At 37.6% G+C, this 14,543-nt stretch overlaps 1 protein-coding gene across 2 annotated transcripts in view; it reads left to right on the top strand.

Annotated features, from left to right (window-relative positions):
* WDR48 (WD repeat domain 48) overlaps positions 1-14,332 on the top strand; it is a 30,256-nt gene extending 15,924 nt beyond the window's left edge. For both annotated transcript variants that reach the window (XM_051609495.1, XM_051609496.1), the window contains 12 exons: positions 745-969; positions 2,346-2,420; positions 2,779-2,881; positions 3,173-3,270; positions 4,773-4,880; positions 5,272-5,368; positions 5,883-5,978; positions 7,873-7,978; positions 9,552-9,639; positions 10,159-10,235; positions 11,478-11,670; positions 12,294-14,332. In XM_051609495.1, coding sequence (XP_051465455.1) covers positions 745-969; positions 2,346-2,420; positions 2,779-2,881; positions 3,173-3,270; positions 4,773-4,880; positions 5,272-5,368; positions 5,883-5,978; positions 7,873-7,978; positions 9,552-9,639; positions 10,159-10,235; positions 11,478-11,670; positions 12,294-12,389 — 1,362 coding nt within the window. In that variant the 3' untranslated portion in view covers positions 12,390-14,332. The remainder of the gene's footprint in view (positions 1-744; positions 970-2,345; positions 2,421-2,778; positions 2,882-3,172; positions 3,271-4,772; positions 4,881-5,271; positions 5,369-5,882; positions 5,979-7,872; positions 7,979-9,551; positions 9,640-10,158; positions 10,236-11,477; positions 11,671-12,293) is intronic.
* The last annotated feature ends 211 nt before the right edge of the window (positions 14,333-14,543 follow it).

Below are 14,543 nucleotides of genomic sequence, written 5' to 3'. Positions count from 1 at the left end.
TAAACTACACAGCTTTAATTAAACACTAATGATAAAGGAAAATATAGACAATTATATACAAATGTGTTCAGGGATGTGCAAAAGCCTCTTGCCTCCCCCCACCTCCAGCAACTCCCACAGCATCTTCTGAGCTGCCAGCAGTCCTGAAAAATCCTGGACTGCTGCTGGAAAAAGCATGGAGTGATGAGGGTGAGGAGGGCTCCAGCCTGGGGGTTGATGGTGCTGGATGGACGGAGTCCTCACTGGACGCTGGCCATGGACAGAAGAGAAGGGAAGAAGGAGCAGGAAGGAAGGTGTCTTCTGTGATCTCTGACCTTCCTCTGAGCTTACGTAGATATATGGAATGGAATATCTCTGGCCAATTTTGCTGTCTGTCTAACTCAGCCTCCTACAGGGGGTCATAGATCTCCCCCTAGTGTCTGAGCCGGCAGAGTGAAGGTGCCCCAGCAGTTGAAAAAACGTTCCACTGTTACCAGTCTTAGTTGGAACACTCTGCTACTCGTTAAAAGAAAGCTTACTGAAGGAAAAAAAAAAACAACAACAGTAAAAGGAAAATTGGCTTCATCCTGGCTCAAATCAGGACAGTCTGGAAATTGTGACTGAAGTTGTTAAGTGCCAGTCTTCATTTAGTCTTGATGGAGAAAATTTAGCCATAAGAATTATGGGAGTTCTTTATGGAAAAAAAAATAATTCAAAATACTTAAATACCTGCTTGATTTAAGTATGATGATGGTTGTTGCTCAGTGTCTTTCAGGCAGCTCTGATGGGACTATCCGGCTGTGGTCCCTTGGGCAGCAGAGATGTATAGCCACATACCGAGTCCATGATGAAGGTGTTTGGGCTCTGCAGGTCAATGAAGCCTTCACTCATGTTTATTCAGGAGGAAGAGACAGGAAGATTTATTGTACAGATTTACGAAATCCTGATATCCGTGTGCTTATCTGTGAAGAAAAGGCACCAGTTCTTAAGGTATTTAATTCAGAGAATCACAGAATGGTTGAGGTCAGAAGGGACCTTTGGAGATCGTCTGTTCCAGTATCCCTGAGTAAGGAGGGCCACCTAGACCTGGTTACCCAGGTCCAAATGGCCTGGTCATTCAAAAGTCCAGATGGCTTTTGAATATCTCTAATGATGGAGACTTCACAACCTCTCTGGGCAACCTGTTCCAGTGCTGAGTCACCCTCACAGTATAAAAGTTTCATTGTATTACAAGTTGTCTAATGAAATAGTGGCCTGAGGTAGAAGCTGATAATGTATTTCTTACTCCCCATCTTCAGGATATTGGCTTTGTCTCCTAAATTACATCTGAAATGTAATTGTCTGAAGAAGATAAATGCCTGGCAGCTACCTAATATATGTAAATTCAAATGTTACTGGAATTGAATATGCGTCAAACATGATGAGTTGTTTTTACCAGGCTCCAGGATGGTTTTAAGAGAGGAAGCTGGTATTGCCAAGGCTTTAGACAAAAATGGCTGTTCCTTAGCAGCAATGTGTATGCACTGGACTGTTAGAATATGTTGCATACTCATGGGACCCAGGAGTAAAAGTTCCTGTGGGATTTTTGAACACCTAAACGTGATGTTTTCTTAACTGGAGGAAACTCCATGCACAAGTCTGAGTCTTCTGAAGGGAATGCTTTTGGGAATTTTTTTACTCTCTGTAACTCCAGATGACAAAAGCTTGGAAGCATGGAGGTGTGTGAGTAGTGTGTGACTGAAACAGATTCCTGTATATAAGCAATCTGTCTTTTTGTGAGTGAACTCTGTTGGCTTAATATGTTCAGATAAAATCCCAGCTATATTAATGTAGCATTTCAGTTCAAAATGGAAAAGGAAAGCTGTGATCAGCTGTACAAAGATCAGAAGAGGTCTTCTAAGATCTTAGCTACGGTGATTCATTGTCATCCAAGAAATGTGACAGCCAAGCCAAATGTATGAAGTTCTGCTTTTCAATTAGTACAGAATTTCTTATGTTCTTTTTTTAACCATGTGAAATATTGAACGCAAAGTAATTCAGAAAATATTGTACTTACCAAACTGTCCATTAGACAAGACTGCATCATGCTAGAAAAAAACTGTCAGTACTGCATGTAGAGGTACATTGCATCTACTATTGCCCATGTCCAGAATTTACTTACTGAATATCTTAATCTCTGTGGCATTTCAAAATTTGCATTTCAGTTATTTTTCATTTAAACTTGGTATTTCTTCAGTAAACTGAAAGTAGTGCTGTTTCTGAGATACTTCCAAGTGTGGGAACAGGTCTACTCTGAGGAAATACTAATCAAACAAAGGAAAATTAGGTTAAGTGTGCCTGAAAGTATCTTTGGTTTCATTACTTAGATGGAACTTGATAGATCAGCTGATCCTCCTCCAGCTCTTTGGGTTGCAACAACTAAATCCTCTGTGAATAAATGGGTAAGTGATGCATTTTACATTCTGTGAATTCAATGAGGTAGTCATGGCATTTGCAGTCTTGGTTTGGGAACTGTGGGGCTGTTGCTTGCAATCTGACTATGACTTGCTATAATCTGAAAGCTCTCTTTTTAAAAAGTTGTAAAATGCTAATGTTGAAATTGATCAAAAGACATTAAGATTTGAATTACTTCCTTTGCTCTCTATTTATGCTGCTTTCAGAAATAAATTCACAAATTCAGAAATAAATCTTACTCAGCACTGGACATTTAGCATCTAAATAGCAGCATGAGCTGGCAGTTGTTACAGATAAAGTTTATAGATTATTTTGAATATGTCATTATTTTGTTTCTTTCTTTAGACTTTGAAGGGAATTCATAATTTTAGAGCATCTGGAGATTATGATAATGATTGTACCAATCCTATACCACCCCTATGTACACAGCCTGACCAAGTTATAAAAGGTAAACAGCAGTTTTCCAGAGTCCCTTCTAAAATCTGTTACTATTAGCAGAAATGGTAGATCTTCAAGTCTCCAGTTTTTAGGTGCTTGATACTGTGATGTCAACCAAAACAACTATCAAGTGTTAGCCACAGTTAAAGTAGTGTTTAAACTTTAGTGATATCCAAGTCATACATAAAATAGTGAAACCAAAGACCAATCACACATGTTCTGTTGTGCAGTTTAATTTAATGGAATACTAGGAGGGGAAAAAGAATTGCTGTAGTGACCTTGATTCTTGTTTCTTTGCCAGGGGGTGCTAGTATTATTCAGTGCCACATTCTTAATGACAAGAGACACATATTAACCAAAGACACAAATAATAATGTGGCATACTGGGATGTCTTGAAGGTAAGTATATGATTTTTTATTAAATATCTGCTGTTGAATGATTAATTCTTTCTTGCCTTTTATTATATATTATTTTTAGAGCATGAGATCTGTCACCAGACACAATGCAGATTGCTTTTAGAAAGGGGAGTGGGCATTTCTGAGCTTTTCTGCATCTTTGCCTAACATGAGGCTGGGGATTCATGCTCTTCATGCACTTGAAATCAGACTCTTGAATTCCCTTCTGAAAATAGTAAGGTTTATTTTGATTGGGTTTTGTTTTGAAGAGGGCTTTTAGGGGCCCATGGACATGTCTGCCCAGTGCAGGATGGAATAGCATAAAAAGCTTAGCCTGCAAAAGGGAAACCTGTGCTTCAGATCCTGCTACAAACTCACAGATCCCAAGAGAGTGTGCTGAGTACTAGTCTGTGGAGTAGTGTGAGAGCATGAACTTGCCTCTTCCCTTGTTAGCTGGCAGGAAGGCAGGACTGGAAGCAAAGTTGGCAGAAGGAAGCATGGCTCCCACCTAGAGTTACTTATACCTGTGGGAAGAGAGAGACTTGGCATGGCATTTCTTCATCTTGCTTTACCCAGTGGTTGGTCAGAGGGAAAAGACTGAAGAGAGAAAGGACTGGAATCCTAGATGAGCAAGATGGCCAGCAATTTCTTTTCTTGCAAAAGCCTGTTTGAAATTCTAAATCTTTATTTCATCTTGAGCTATGCAGTGCTCCAGCCAGGATTCAGAAATGAAGTAAAGCACACTCAGCTAACTTACTGAGTTGCTGACCAAAGTGAAGAAGAACAGAATTTAGTTGGAGAATGTAGTTTTGTACTAAAAATTGTCTAGATGACTTGTGGCAAAATGAACAGCTTTTCTTTCTTTTAGTTTGCAATTGGTATATATTTAAGTATAGTCTTAGATGTATGGAGCAAAGTCAAATGCTATTGTTAATTTGTACTTTCAGTTTTCTTTCTCTTTTGTTAGTAAGGCTTTCAGAAGCATCTCTTACATATGTTTAAATACTTGTTCACTTTAGAGATGGGGTTACTTGCCAAGTCAAAGTGTCATCTTATGTGTGGGATCACTGCTCTCTAAAGCTGAGACTCTTTTTTGAGGATGCTGGAAGAGAAGAGGGAGGTTTTCTTGTCTGTGGCTACTTTCTCCAGTCTTTGTTTCCTGTAAATTTTCCTGGATTTTGAGGAAATAAATCTTACAAGGTTACAATACTTAGACTTTGCTTAAATTGGATGTTAACAGACTGACTTGGGGAACTTCAGAAGTACAAGTAAAATAAACCAGATGAACTAAGGAAAAAAAGAATCTGCACACAAATTCACTCACTGCTGTTCTCATTGCAATAGCTGAGTTGAATTTGTTTCTAGATCTGCAACAAATGCTGGTGTTTGATAGAGAGTTGTACTGAAATGTTGACCCTGATGAGGAGAACTTTAAAAATTTGAACCTTTAACTTCTGTGTTTCTGGACTCAGTTGAAAAAATTGTACATTTCTTTTGGTGTGCAGGCATGTAAAGTTGAAGACCTTGGGAAAGTAGATTTTGAAGAAGAAATTAAGAAGAGGTTTAAAATGGTGTATGTGCCAAACTGGTTCTCAGTAGACTTGAAAACTGGGGTGAGACAACTCCTAAATCTGTTGTTCTAGTGTCACATTTCATGAATTTTCATACCCTGTTTGTTCACAGATGTTTTAGTGTGCTACAAATTTTGAAGAATGATCATAATTTATCTGATAGATTAGATTTAATTTGAAGCCGAACAGCAAATTTTACCTCACTCCTTAATAATCTGAGAGACAGATTGTTTAGTTTTGTTTTTCCCTCATGGTATGGTCAGTTTAAATCCACCAATACAAATTTTGAATTGTTTGGTAAACAAAGTGTGCCGTGATGTATTTAGAAATTCTTTGTTTTGTATTCTCAGCTAAGTATGAACAAAATAAATTTATACTTGCTTAATACAAAGTAACTATTGCATTCCTCTTCCTGGTGGTCTTTTTCCAACAGATGTTGACGATTACTTTGGATGAAAGTGACTGCTTTGCAGCCTGGGTTTCAGCAAAGGATGCTGGATTTAGCAGTCCAGATGGTTCTGATCCAAAATGTAAGTTTTAACTAATATTAGTGTTTTATTGAGACAAACAAGCAGAATAAATTCCAGGATCTACATTTCAAAGTATTCCATTGCCACATCTGTCAGTAGCTGGCTGGATTTTTGGGTTTATTTTCTTGAGACTAAATTCTGCAGAAAATTCTCCAGTGAGATTATTTGCTTTTTTTGGAAACAGTTCAGTCCTTTCAGTATTTAACTTGGTTTTAAACTTTCAAGAAACAAAAGAGGAGAAGCAATAGTCCTAAACTTGGAACTACATACTTAATCTAGAGAATATTACAGCATGTGAGTGATCAAACAGTAATGATTCTAAAATCAGCTTTCTCTGAAAGGTTTATAACTTACAGCTCTGTGATCATGATAAACAGATCTCTGTGCCCATAAATAGTTTGTTTTGGGAACAGAATTACTCAAACTTGTGGGAAGGTTTTCAGCTGTGGCTCAAACATGGAATATTGTGATGCCAGTGGGTTTTGTGTAACTGAGTTCTACTTTGTCTTGACAGTAAACCTTGGGGGGCTTCTGCTACAAGCACTGCTGGAGTATTGGCCTAGAACACATATCAATCCAATGGACGAAGAGGAAAATGAAATAAATCATGGTTAGCATTTTAATATTTTCCTTTTTAAGGATCTGCTAATACATTCTGTTAGTTTCTACATTTTTAAGAGATAAAATTTGTCTTGCTGTCTTACAGCTGTCTCTGTAAACTCATGTTTTTTAATGCTTTTAAATTTGCTCCTCAGAATTTGCTGAGGAGTTTTCTTCTTTTGAAAGTGTCAGCAAAAGAACTTAAGAACTCTAGTCCATAAAAAAGGAGATGAGTAGATGAATCTGAATTTAGAGAAACATGATGCCTTGATGAAAAACAGTTACTGGCAAAACTAAGGCTTGACTTGGAAAAGAAACAGCCTATAGATAATGACAGCAAAGAGCAATAGTTCAGTTATTCGACATTAGCCAGCATTTTCTTGACATAGTTCCAATTTGCTTCTAGGTATTATGAACAACATAAAATAAAGATTTATTTGAAAAAAAATATATTCAGTGGGTATTAGAATAATGCATGAGGGAGGTCTGTACAAAAGCAACCGAGAGAGGGGTGTTTGAAGGTAATGATGTGAAGTCTAATCAGGCAGGACATAAAAAGCACAGCTGTGTGAAATGTAAGATAATGGTTCAGTTTGGCAGAATAAAAGAGACCATGTACCTCCTAAATTGGTGGATTATTGTGAAATTAATTCAACCTATATGAGAGTTAACTGAAAAGTCTTATCTTTGGCAATTAGTAAATTACATTTTACAGATAATGCAATTAGGAAAACTGTAAGTCCAACAACATCTTTCCATATTCTGACAAAGATTGAGCCAAGAGTTAGCTGCTTTCTTCTTTCAAAAATGATGTCCATGGAGGGTTCCAGCACTTGGCAGACTTTTCTGGATCAAGTTGCTAATTCTCATATTTTTTATGTGTTCACAACCTACAGCTTGAGTGCAGACAATATAGGGGAGGTATAACTCAGGCTTTTGTAGCTTTGGAACCTTGATGCTGCATTTCTTATTGCTGTGAATAAATGTGGATTACTGTAATGGTTAGAATATTTACTGCAAAATCAGTTTTAATTTTCCCTTTCAAAATTGCTAGTTGAGAAACTGACACTGAACAGTGACTTAAGAAAATAAAGTGTATCTGTTGGACTTTGAAATTTGTCTAAAGAGAAAAGATCTTAAAAACGTGTGTATGTGTGTGTGGTATTGTAGTGTAATTAGTGTAATTACTGTAGTGTAATGAAGATAAACTTTCAAGTGAAAGGAAGGCATCTAAATACTTCTGTATAGTGTTTCAAGATTTCAGAATTATGACTAGAAGCTGTGCTCTTCAAGAGGTACATAAATAATGCTGATTTTTCTTTAATTGTATCCTGAGTATCTGATGTAGAATCAGATTCTTCAGTGTTTGAAGACCATCCTGGTATAACTAGCTAAAATAAAATGAATTTAGAATGCTGTAACTTCAAGGAAATGTGTCTTACTAGTAAACTACTTTGACACCTGGCAAATTCAGGTAGAAGAGCAAAGCTAACATCCTTCATAGTTCTGTACTGTCAGTGTAGGGGGGAAAAATAGTCTTGTCTCAGTGGAATCTCTTTAGTTGGCTTCTGCTGTTGTGCAGTTTGACAAATCCTCTAAATTCTATTAAAGAACTAGAGAAAACTAGTAATCAAGTTTTGGCTTATGAACTGTGTTGCCCTTTTCTTAAAGGCTTTTGAAATAGGCCTTCCACAAACCTGTGTTGATCTCATTACATGCCAGTGTTTCTTTTGATGTACTTGCTGTGTCTTGGAAATTGGAATGTTGTTATTTTTTATGAAGCTTATGATCTTATTAATTTAGGACGCACATTAGCTGTAGGTGGAAAAGACACTTTTTGCTCTTTGTATACTCCATTTTAAGGCCTAGTGCAGTTTCAGTCTTATGTTTGTTTTTTCCAACAGTGAATGGTGAGCAGGAGAACAGAGTCCAGAAAGGAAATGGATACTTCCAAGTGCCACCACATACACCAGTTATTTTTGGTGAGGCTGGAGGACGCACTTTGTTCAGGTATAAAAACTGAAGAGTGCAAATTCAATGGGTAAACAATCACTACCTTTGTGCAAGCAGAAATGTTATAAAAATTCAATACTTGCATTTATTCTCTCCTGTATATTCCAAGACAAACCCCTGACAGGCAAAATAAGCAGGTGATAATGATGATCTTGCATTGTGCAACTGAGTATGGGAGTCTGAACTTCATTAAGGTGTGAGGTTTTACAGTGGTGAGAGTTGTGTGGTGTTCTTAGATGTATGTCATAGCTTTGAGATCTGTTTGGGTGCCCCCTTCCTGCAAGATGATTAACTGAACCCTGGTTTAGAATGAATTTGTCCTACTTAAAGTCCTGTAGAACTTCTCTTAAGGCTCTGTTGTGCTGGTCTTTGAGCATTAACAACTCAGACAGGTCATCCTACTCACCAGAGAGTTGGTTTCTGCTCCCAAAATTACAGTTAATGACCATTAGAAGGTCCTAACCTCTAGCAGGTAGAAGCACAGGTTCTGTGTTGTAATGTGTATATGCTGATTACCCTTCTGTTTCTTTTCCTTCTCCATTGAAAAGCCTAACTGTGATACATGATACATCAGAGACAGTTCAATAGTGCTGCAGAACAAGTGCCAGGCTTTTAAATACCATGAAGCATTTAATATTTACTGACATAATTTAAAATACTGACATGATTTAAAATTTGAGGGGTAGGGGATGTTTGATTTGTTGGTTTTGTTTCCCAGGCTGAATAGGCCCAAACTCTGTGTAGCTTCCAGTCTGTTAATTGGTCAGTAAAACAGGGTAACCTTTTTCAGCTTTGAAGACTGAAATTTTTTTCTGCAGTATCAATGTACTTACATTGTAGCTGGGGGTTAATATTTGCATTCATTCTGTGCTGGTGGATCTTACATCTTACACAGCTCAAGAGAGCACAGAAAAGACACTATTGGAAAGAGCAAGCTGTGCTTATTGGACCTAAAAGGTGGCTACAGGACTCTGTGTGACAAAATGCTTAATTGGAATATATAAAATTATATGTGGCTTTGTTTCACCATTGTATGTGCACACTTCTTAAAACTGTTTACTCCTTCCATTTGGTGAGGGCTTAGCAAGTGCTTTTTATGCAAGAATCATTTTATCCACTCAGAAGGTAATTGCTTCATGCCAGGTGTTGTCACAGTTGGACTCAGGATTGACAACAGTGGAACAAAGGAAAAGTGGCTTCATCCTGGCTCAAACCAGGACAGGTGCCTTTCCCCTTCTTCTGATAGTTTTGTACCTCAGCACACAAACAGATGTAATCCATGAGCAAAGTAGTTGTTTGGTTTTTTTTACTTTCCCTGTGCCACAGCCTTTAGTTTCCTGAGATGCTTCACCCTGTTTCTACTCCAGGGATGTCTTCTTCCTGTAGCTACTTTTTCTGGTCTTTGCAGAAAACAAGTCATCACTTCCTCAGAAATTTTGATGATGTGAAGGGCCAGCTAACAAAGCTGAAGCTCCCTGCCTGTTAAAAGGGCAGATCCTCTCCTGAAAGCTTTTTAATGCACATTGCAATAATTGTTTTTATTCACAAAGGTTATTTCTGTATGTCTTAGGTTATTATGTCGAGATTCAGGTGGGGAAACTGAATCTATGCTTCTTAATGAAACTGTGCCACAATGGGTGATTGACATCACTGTGGATGTAAGTATCATTTGCTTTTTTTGTTGTTTATTTTTCAGGTGAACTACAATTTTTTTCAACTGTACAGGATCTGAAATAACATTTTATTAAAGTTTTGCTCTGTTTGTATTTAAAATCAGTGATCTCAAGGTCTTTATATTGAAGGTCCTTGGAGATTCATTATTTTTTATGTGTCCAGTTAAGGTATTTTTGCTGACTTCCTTCTGACAGAAAGTCTTAGAAAAAAGAATTCAAAGCACTGTGCATAATTGGTATCCTTTCCAAGTGTGAAGCTATCTAATTTCCTTGAAATAAATGATGATTTATATTCAAAAACCAGATGATATGTGCATCATCTAAATTGAAGCATCTCAGGAGTATGAGTAATTGGGAAGTTGGCTGTGGTGGTTATGTTGATTAAGAACCACTCTTGGTTTTTGTTAATTAGGAGCTGAATATACTTCACATACCAGCTGGTGGAAATAGGAGCTTATAACAGTTCATCCTAAATTAACACTTTTCAAATATGTTTCCTTCTAGAAAAATATGCCGAAATTCAATAAGATTCCCTTCTACCTCCAACCTCATTCATCATCAGGGGCAAAAACTCTGAAAAAGTAAGTAATGCATATTTGACTCTGGAAAATGCAGCAGGAGGTTTGCAGGCTGAAAAAAAAAACAAACAAGACAGTTTTACAGAGAATTGTCTTGTGTTCAATGAATTTATAGAATTTTCTACTCGTTTAAGCAGCATCACTCTGAAACATTGAATTATAGAGGGCAACAAAAATGATTCTGAGCAAGCTGGGACTCTTTAGCCTGGAGAAGAGAAGGCTGAGGGGAGACCTTATTAATGCCTATAGGTATCTAAATGATGGGTGCAGAGAGGATGGAGCCAGACTGTTTTCAGTAGTTCCCAGTGACAGGACAAGGGGCTACAGGCACAAGCTGGAACATGGGAAGTTCCATTTAAATATGAGGAAAAACTTCTTTACTGTGAGTGTGACAGAGCCCTGGGACAGGCTGCCCAGGGAGGCTGTGGAGTCCCCTTCTCTGGAGATAGTCAAAATCCACCTGGATGCAGCCTTGAGTCATGTGCTCCAGGGATCCTGCTTTAGCAGGGGATTGGACTAGATGACTTTTGGAGGTCCCTTCCACCTCTGACAATTCCATGATTGGGTGAGATCACAATATTTGAAAGAAGTGTAGGTTTCTTCTGGGTTCAGTGGGGAGCTGCTGAAGTTAATGCTAAGAAATGTCCAAGAACTAACTACTGATGCTTGGAGCAATTCAGGGGGTTATGCGGTGCCTTATGCTCCCCAGCACCTTAATTGTATCCAACTACAATGGATAAATTCTGCTTTTCAGGTGTGTCTTTTTCTAACATTAGTGATGAAAGAGCCATAAAAAGTTTTTAATAGGAGGACAAGAGCTCACCATCCCTGAATGGCAGGGCCTGGTTATTTAAGAGCAGCTGCATTTACAAATGGTGTAGAAGTCAAGCTGTTGAGAAACAGCATTCCTGTTGATAAACACTACTTCATACAGACTGAGCACTTTCAGTCAGATTTTTCCTTGTAAGAGGAACAAATGAGGATTGTGTACAATGCTCTTCATCTAAATGTTGATTTTAATTAGGTCTTTAGAATATTTTACTATTTTTCTGTGTCCCTTTTGCTGCCTGAATCTTGGGATGGCTGCTACGATAATGGATTTCTGGTTGATCCTGATACTTTACTGTTAAATTTAAAATATAGAGAGTTTATCTATGTACTTGCATAGATTGATACAGGTTAAGGTACTGTGAAGATAAGAGTTTCACAAGTTTTTTCCTGTCAAACTTCACCTACCTTATATAGAGACCGACTGTCAGCAAGTGACATGCTTCAGGTGAGGAAAGTGATGGAACATGTGTATGAGAAAATCATAAACTTGGATAATGAGTCTCAGACAACCAGCTCTTCCAATAATGAAAAAGCAGGAGAACAAGAAAAAGAGGAGGACATTGCTGTGCTAGCAGAGGAAAAGATTGAACTTCTGTGCCAGGACCAGGTAAGTTAGTTGGGTGTCTTAGCCTGTGTACAACAGTCAAGTCTAGCAGTGAATCTGTCATGAATTTCTGAATACTGAGCTTGAAACATGCTATAGGTTATCTCTTACCTTTAAAACTAGGTACATGTTTTGATGTCATGTTAAAAGACTACTGACACAAGTTCAGGCAGTTGCAGAGAGCAAAGAATTGCTATAGTTTGCTCATTATGATTTGGTCTGACTAGTAGCCTTTATAGGATTAGTTACTCCTACCCAACAAATGGACTTAATGCAATTCCTTAGAATTCCATTTCTAGCATTTGGGGATGTTTGTAGTTCCACATTGCTAGCAGACTTAAAAATTTGTCCAAAATTGTGATTTGTCTGTTAAAGTGTAGTAAGTGCTTTCATGAAGACAAAATATTGAGGAGGTGATTTGTAACGTGAAGTTACACAGTACATTGCAGAAATCTTCCAGTAACGTAGCAGGTTTGCCTGGTAGTAGAAAACTCTGAGCCTCTCCATGGTTCATCTTTGATGCCAGCTCACCTGTAGGATTGTTTTGCCTAACCAGAGTGTTTCAGCTTTGGATTTCTGACAATCTAGCATGTTTGTGGTATAAAAGAGACATTTTTACTCTTTAGGTTTTGGATCCGAATATGGACCTTCGAACTGTAAAGCACTTCATTTGGAAGAGTGGTGGGGATCTCACCCTTCATTATCGCCAGAAATCAACGTGAAGGGAGTGGTGGACCCAAATGGTTGCTTATTTACTTGACCATACTGTACTGGTTCCAAGAGTAGTACTATAGAAGCCCACTGAACCCCTAAGGTAGATGAGACTTCTAATGACTCAGTATGGACAGAAAGTAAACGTGTAATTGAAGTGACTAATAGATCTGTAATATAGAGGAAAAAAAAAATCTATATGACTTAAACTAAAGTCTGTCCTACTCTCAGCCAGTGGATGAGATGGGAAGTTCCTGAGTGGTTCATGTTGTGTGAGGTGTACAGAGAATGGATGATAATCCAGTGCAGACTTTTTGCTTCCTCCTTTTTGCTTTTGTTTTTTCCAGAACATAATATCCTCATCTGCTCATGCTTGGTATGAAACCGGTTTGGCCATTATTAGTCTCTGTGTTCATGATACAATTCAGAACTACACACAACATATTTTAAGTACATTCCATTCATAAACTTCCTACAATGATTTCTCACAGGTTACTCCAACATTTCAACCACTTAAAGAAATTTGGCAAACAACAGAGAATCAGTATTGCATACTTGAAAGACTTGGCTCATTTAATTGCAGACAAAGGGTTAACATTAGACTTGTTTTCATACTGCAACACAGTTGTTGTTTTAGAGAGCTATAGCATGCAGAAAAAGAACACTAGATAAAGATTGCAGCAGGGTCAGTCCAGTGATGCTGTGCATCATAATAGAGTGACCATGCTTTGCAGCAACTTAAAGAGATTTTTTTTTTTAAACTATATATATATATAAAACTACTCCTGCACTGTGTTTGAGGTGTTCTGAGGACACACGAGTCTGATTTTTTTGGTAACTGTGCTCCAAAACAATGTGATGTTTTGTTAAAACCTTAGACCATTCTGAAAATAACTTCATATGTTTAATGTTAAACTTCAGAAACTTCTCAGATTTCATATTCATGAGATAAAAAATACTTGTTCTTCTTTGCTGAAGTTTTATATGCAGTTGTTCTTTTGTTAGAGATTTATGCAGGTCTTCTTTTCACTGTTATTTCTAAAAAAAATCTGTGACTGTCATAGACTCATCGTGGTCTTTTGTAGAGTTTAACTTATTGGGGGGAGGGGGTAAAGGCATTTCAGCTTTTTGTGAGAAAATGTGAGGCTGTCCCAGAAAACCATTTGTAGCCAGAACAAATTACAAATCCTCATAAAGAGATGGTGTAAAAATCACTCCTTGTCTGAAGCAGAAGCACAAGTGCCTTCAAAGGGCAGTATATTATTTGAGTTTCTTCAGGAGACATTATGCTCTTGCCCTTCCTGTGTCTTGCTATCAAGATTTAGGTTGAGGCCTAAAGAAAGTCCCAATAAATTCTATTACTGGGATTGTATTGGTCAAACAAGAAGGAAAATATTTTTCATTGTATTTTCTTTGAAAAAATAGTCAAATTATTACCTTCTGCACTCTTAACCCAACTAAACAAGCTCATTGCTTCAACAAAAAAGATGGTTCAGAACTAAGCTAGCATGTCTTTTTCCCTGTCTTTTGAGTATCAGTTTCAGTTTTTAATCCCTGTTTCTGTGTATGCTCAGTTTGACACAATTGTGCTATATCTGCACAGTTTTAGTGATATTTGTGAATTAAGTGGTTAAACAGAACTGTAACTTTTATTGATAAATTGTCCTGAATTGTATTTATTAATAGCAAGGGTCTATGCTTGTTCCAATAGGCACTGTTTGTTTGGGTGTTTTTTTTCTGGTTGTCTTGCTGTCCTGTTGTGTATACATTGGAGTTGCTCCCAGTAATTTCGTTTTGAAATAAGCCAAGGCTGTAAATTTGTGGGTTGTTTTTTTTTCCTCTAACCATCCCCAAAAATGCAGTTTCAGGAAAGACTGACAGAAGAGTCTGCAATGCCAGAAGGGTAAACGATGTTTCACAGTTGTATAGAATAAAAGGCTTTAGTTAAAATATATGTGGGTTGTTTTGTGTATTGGATCAGAATTTAGAGCTTGGACCATTGGCATAATGGTTAAACCACAAAGGGCTTCAGTGTCCCACGAAGCCTCAAGTATTGGAATGGCTGAAGACATGGCCATATGGCAGTGCCTTACCAAGATCCCTTGAAGATCGTCTTGTAATATGGTTGGATATAAGAATTTAATAGGCATGCAAAGCTTCAAGTG

The sequence above is a fragment of the Apus apus genome, chromosome 2 (assembly GCF_020740795.1).
Source record: "Apus apus isolate bApuApu2 chromosome 2, bApuApu2.pri.cur, whole genome shotgun sequence".
Lineage (NCBI taxonomy): Eukaryota > Metazoa > Chordata > Aves > Apodiformes > Apodidae > Apus > Apus apus.
This window is presented reverse-complemented; position numbering and strand designations above follow the sequence as displayed.